Raw genomic sequence first — 6,000 nt, 5'->3', positions numbered from 1 at the left:
TACTTGCCTACCCCTGGTCCTCTACTTTAGGTGGCACAGGCGCCTTAGGTGTTAGGCTAGGCCTTGAAGGATGTGCTGAGGCTCATGTGACTGCTGTGGCCAATCACTGACCTCAACAATCACATCTGAAGAACCAGTAACATATCAGTGTAGCAGTCACTTGACCAAAGACGCCAATTGTAGTCACATGATCTTCAGCACTTCCTGCCAGGCCCAGATCAGCAACAGAAGGAACAAGACTTTTTTTTTTTTCACTATTCTAGGCCATCCCTGGGTTTTAAGTTTAGCTTGGAAGACATCTTGAACTTGGGTTATTAATACGGTTGTTAGAAAAAGGGTTCAAAGGGGTTGGCCAGTCCTTCTTACTGATGACCTATCCTTTGAATTGGTACACAATAATATTAGTGGGAGCACTACACCTGGGATCTCCACTGATCAGTTGTGTGAAGGAGCTGCCGTGCGAGTTCATGCGAGTGCCGTGACCTCTTTACAGTTTACGTCACATGCTGTGATTTTCATAGCAGCTGCAGCATCATGTTCCCTTCAAACAGCTGATCAGTAGGGTCCCAAGTGTCAGAACCCCTTCAGTCTCCTATGACTATGAGAAAGGTCATCGATTTTAAAAATAAATAAATAAATAAATGCTGGATGAACAGGTGTTTGGCCGAGAGTAATTGAGTGCCTTAGGCTAAAGCCTCACGATGCAGAAACACAGCTTTTCTGTTGCAGATTATATTACAATCTTTTTAGCCAAAGCCAAGAATTGCTACAAAAGGAATGGAAGAAATATAGGAAGTTCTTATAGTTCTCCCCTCTGCTCAATCCACTCCTGGCTTTGGCTCAAAAAAACTGCAGCAAAATCTGAAACAAAAAAAGCTGTGTTTCCGCATCGTGGGGCCTCAGCCTTAAGGTGTTTTCCAATCTTAGAGTTTCACTTGCTCCCCTGTCTCCTCTCTCCTGATTTCAGTGACAAGTTGATGGTTGGACATAGCCTCTGTGATGTACAGCTTGGGTCAGCAGCTCACGCTACTTTACATACAGAGATAACAGATTGTCCACTGTTCATGCACCTTTCTTGCCCTTATCAGGGTTCAACAGCTAAGTGCACTCTGAAGAGCTCACAAACTCCACTAGCAAAGAGAATAGAGGTAGACAGACCAGCCTGGCCATGCAGCTAGATAGCTGAGGTGATCTAAAGCATAGCCAACAATCTGCAAACATTGAGGATACATAATAATCAGCATCTGGCACAGCAAGAGAGAAAAAGCAATGAATATGTAGAAATACTTCAGTTCGCTTAAAGGGGTATTCCCACAACATCATTTCATATAATTAATATTTCATATAAAAAGTAAGATTCAAAATATCACTGTAACCCAATTAAAGCAATTAGGAAAAGCTGAATGAAATCCCTCTAGCCCAACCACCTTTGTCAATGTATACAATCTGAAGTCCATCTTCATTCAGGTCGAGCACGCCCAGCTAGTTTCTTTTCCGTTCCAATAGTTGCTTATTAAAACACATAACCATGCATGTATCATCCTAACAGGCGCAGGATGTGCAGGGTATTAATGATTTCTGTTTTGAGTAATGGCCAGGGTGGGCAGTTAAAAAGTGCATAGACCAAGGTATACCTGGGAAATGTAGTTTTTACTAGTAAGCAAGCGATCACATGCTCCATAGTAAGAACCTCTCACTCTGGCCATTGCAAACTGAAAAAGGTGATTGTGATATCGGTGTGCAAACCTTGAACGAGAGGACACATAGTAGGTGAGTGAAGTTACAACTACAGTACAGATACTTTATCTGCCTGGTGGTTCAAGATGGCAAAACCTCTTTAAGCTTAAGTTTTTATATGATGCTAGAGATGGGAATACCCCTTTATATTTATAAAAAAAAAGTAAAACATTATTTCATAAGTTATTACACATTACATGACCATTTCTATATCAGTGTGTTTTCAACAGTACCACAAGTTGTCTCACTATGGATGAACATATACAATTTCCTTACCTGACTGGTATAGAGTACTAGCTGAACAAGTTGGGGCATCAAAGCATCTGCCATTGTTAAAGTCTGTAGATTCGGGTGCATGAGGGAAGTTAGTAGAACGGGAAGGAGATGGCCAAGCATGGTGGACTTTGTAATTTGCTCTAAACCCTTTAATCTGAAATAATAACACGTGTAGACTTAATAAAACAGAAAATGATAGCTACATTGGCCATTGATTCAAGAAAAAAAATAGGTAAAAAACAGAGCCAACTCTGCCCACAAGTTATATGCAGGATTGTATCTCAGGCCTGTTTAACTCAATGGAAACGAGCCGCAATAAGACATGGACAAATTCTGGAAGAATGCAGCCATACAATCTATAAATTATATGGGATTCATTATAATAATGGGCCAGATTCCAGCTGACATTTTTTCCTTGTGGATAAAGTGTAACATATGTACATACCGAACATCCCTGTCTGGAATATCACTGTTGATTAGAGCAGTTGTAACACGTTGCAGCATTTCCAGGACTTCATCACATCCCGTCAATATCTGTGTTGCTAAACCTAAAATGCTAGTCTGAAGTTCCTAAATAAAAACAGGGGATGAGGGAATAAAACAAAAACAAAACAAAACAAAAAAAAAAAAAAAACACACACACCAGATTAGTTTATAAACACCAGAAAACCTAATGCAGCTAAAAGCGTGTAGCGACCTACAAATATATATTTCTATACTGCTACTAAAAAGTTGCAAATTTATTCACTATATTTTGCAGAGCCAAAACTGAAGCGTGTAAACAGGATGCAAATTGCTGCAATACATTTTGAGGGCAGCTAAATTTCACAGATTTCTAATGGAGAACTCCAAGCCCTGTTCGCTCCCAAGTTTATAGGCGTGTCGATAACCGTTTTAAACAGCATAACATTAACTCTGTTCTCATGGACGCCATATCTCATTTTCATAAATCTATTGATCCAAGGGGATAACATTTTGGGTTTGGTATACTGTCTTTAACTTTAACTCCTTGCTCGCGACTGACTCCATGAGACGGTTGAGACCCTTACCACGGGAAGCAGTGCTTTTTATTTCTCTTACCCGTTGCAAACAATTTTACTGTATTGTTTCTAACACTCTGTTTCTGTTTTATGTATTGCACCGATAACTTTTTTCATTTACTGCTGACGTACTGTTATGTCTGCTCTTTTATACAATCATTCAAAAAATATGTGTGCAAAAAAAGCGCCGCCAGACAGTGCAGGAACCGCACACAGCTGCAGACTGAAGTACGCAGTCAAAGTGCCAAAGCACACGGCACGTGATTCTTTGGATTTTGTGCCAGTGTAATGTCTGTGGTTCATCAGTTTTTCATAACCATGAAAAAAAAAGTTCAGCCTAGTTTTCAAAGTAAATTCTATCCTTTTCAGTGATTTTGGGTCCGTGGAAAACTGACAACATCCTGATGACATCTGTGCATGATTTGTGATTTCGCAAAGACTTTAGTCACTTCATTTTTTTTGTTTAGATTATTCACATAAATGTTGTGACCTTTTCCGGTCACACAAAGAGCTTTATTATTATTGTTTTTATATCATTTTTATTAGTCAGGAGAATGTTAATAGTGAAAAAGTTCCACTTCTAGTAAAACATTTTACTATCTCTGTTACGGAGGAGCTACTACCTGGGATGTGGGGGTGGTAGTGTCACTTCAAACCCCCCCCTCCCCCCCCCCCCAAAAAAAAAAAAACACAAAAAACACACAAAAGTTTTTCCATTTACTTAAACACACATTGTGGTCCAATAACTTTCACCTGTAGCAAGAAATGCGCAACCCTCCCAAGTCTGGGGCGCTCACGTCCCTGATTTACGGCTCTCAACAGTAACCTAGGAGAGTACCAGACACCGCAAGAAGCCCCAAAAAAACAGAGGATAGTATAAATTTTCCTTATTTTGTTTACCTCTCATGGGCCTTCTCCCATTATACTCCGGTGTCCGAAGAGACCCAGACTATAATAATTTACTGCAATGCATGGATCAGGGGTGATTTTTAGTTTGTCAATATCAACGATTTTTTTTAAAAAAAAAAATTTCTTGAATAATAATTTGGAATATTTGGGTCGAACCTGACTCGGAATGAACACATTCATCTATCTCTACAGGTAACTGGGGATGATATATTAGCCTCAGTTACATGAGGAATACAGCCTCCTAGTATACACTGCAGAGGTGACCTGGGGCCTTTTGGACCCAGAAGTTTCCTGACAACTGGCTTGGAGGAAACCAAATCATGGCAGCTTCTATAGGTGTGTACATAGCTCAGATCATCAGGGATTCCAGCAGATGCCTGTGCCGAAGTCCCAGTAGGACTTGCAGCATAGTGAATTTTAAGGTGTATTGCTAAGGGTTTTACAGCAAATATTTGGTAATTATTTTTGCATCAGTATTTTTAAGCCAAAAATGATACGTTCACACTAGGGCTAGGTTTTTCATTGTTCTGATCCATAAAATGAATAGAAAAACAGAAAGAAAAGTTTCTCTTATGACTAATGCAAATACTGTAGAATTTCTTTATATGATTTGCCTACTTATCTAGAATCATCATTTTCTGCAGTGCTTTACAGAGATTATCAACCCTGTCCCATATAGAGCTCACAATCTAAATTCCCTATAACTAGGTCTTGAGAGTGTGGGAGACAACCCACATAAACACAGGGAAAACATACAAATTCCATGGAGATGTTGCCCTTGGTTGGATTCGAACCCAGGACTCCAAGTGCTGCAAGGCTACAGAGCTTACCACTGAGCCAATCTTCATTAATTGTACAATCATTGGTACAATTACAAAAATGAATGCACAAACGTCTAGATTTTTACGCATGTTTGTGTTTTTCAAAAACACACGCATGTCAGTAAGTCATATATTTTATATATAAAGATGCATGCAGTTGCACATTTTAAAGGTGCTGCCATAAGAGGACCCAAATGTGACAAAAGCCCTGTAAAGTCTTCATGCCGCTGTTGCTTTCACAACTCAGTGAGGGGAACACCGATTCATTTTAGCTGTATATCACTACTGAATACGTGGATTTGCTCTTACCACGCGGACAATAATCGATGTTTCATGTATAGAGAAGTGAAAGTACTGGAGGCCCAGAAACTGAATGTGGATATAGCAGCATCAGATACATCGTGTTGCAGCACCCTTACTATGTTATTTAGGCTACATACACAAGACCGTAGGGGTTTTCACGGTCCACATTGCATCAGTATATCATCCACAATTACGGATCAGCAAAAGGACTGTCACTAATACAGGTAGGAATAGGAACTGCTCCATAATATCCTGATAGTTTCTATGGCCCAGACACTAATGAGTAAAAATTCTAGATGTGTATGGTGCCATAGGAATGAATGAATCTGTATACTAACCACTATTATGGAAAATATACTGAAATTAAGTATGGTCATATGCATGGGACCTAAATCAGAGATTTTCAATTTAAAGGGGTTGTCTGGGAAGTTTAGATTCACTCATCTGTTCAGGCAGACACCTGACAGTGGACCCAGCAGTTCCGGCCTCATCCCAAAGTGCTGCTTCTGATTAAGAGTCCGCCGGAACAGGTAAATGAATCTAAACACCCAAGACAAACCCTTCAGGCTGAAATTCATAGTAATTTGTGCTACTAATTACTCTAATTCTAAACATTATATAGTTTGTAGGTCAACTGGTGCTGTGTTAACAAACTCTGGTGCTTTCAAGTACTTTAGACACCAATGGACCAGAACAACGGCCAGGCCATGCTAATGTTAACCTAGCGTTGATATGGCCCTATGGCCATAGAGCCCTGATCTCAACATCATCAAGTCTGCCTGGTACTACATGAAGAGACAGAGGGATTTAAGAAAGCCTAAATCCACAGAAGATCTCTCCTTAGAATTGGAACAGCAGAGTTCCTTCGCAACTGTAGTCAAGGAGAACTGATGCTGTTTTGAAGGCAAAGGCTG

At 39.9% G+C, this 6,000-nt stretch overlaps 1 protein-coding gene across 2 annotated transcripts in view; it reads right to left on the bottom strand.

The window, feature by feature from the left end:
- The window catches only part of HECTD4 (HECT domain E3 ubiquitin protein ligase 4), a 117,515-nt gene that overhangs the window by 58,632 nt on the left and 52,883 nt on the right, over positions 1–6,000 (bottom strand). For both annotated transcript variants that reach the window (XM_075273114.1, XM_075273122.1), the window contains exons 18-19: positions 2,459–2,583; positions 2,014–2,167 (exon numbers count right to left, since the gene is read on the bottom strand). In XM_075273114.1, coding sequence (XP_075129215.1) covers positions 2,014–2,167; positions 2,459–2,583 — 279 coding nt within the window. The remainder of the gene's footprint in view (positions 1–2,013; positions 2,168–2,458; positions 2,584–6,000) is intronic.

Source organism: Leptodactylus fuscus, chromosome 1 (assembly GCF_031893055.1).
Source record: "Leptodactylus fuscus isolate aLepFus1 chromosome 1, aLepFus1.hap2, whole genome shotgun sequence".
NCBI lineage: Eukaryota > Metazoa > Chordata > Amphibia > Anura > Leptodactylidae > Leptodactylus > Leptodactylus fuscus.
The sequence above is the reverse complement of the archived record's forward strand: the minus strand, read 5'-3'. Positions and strand labels throughout refer to the sequence as shown.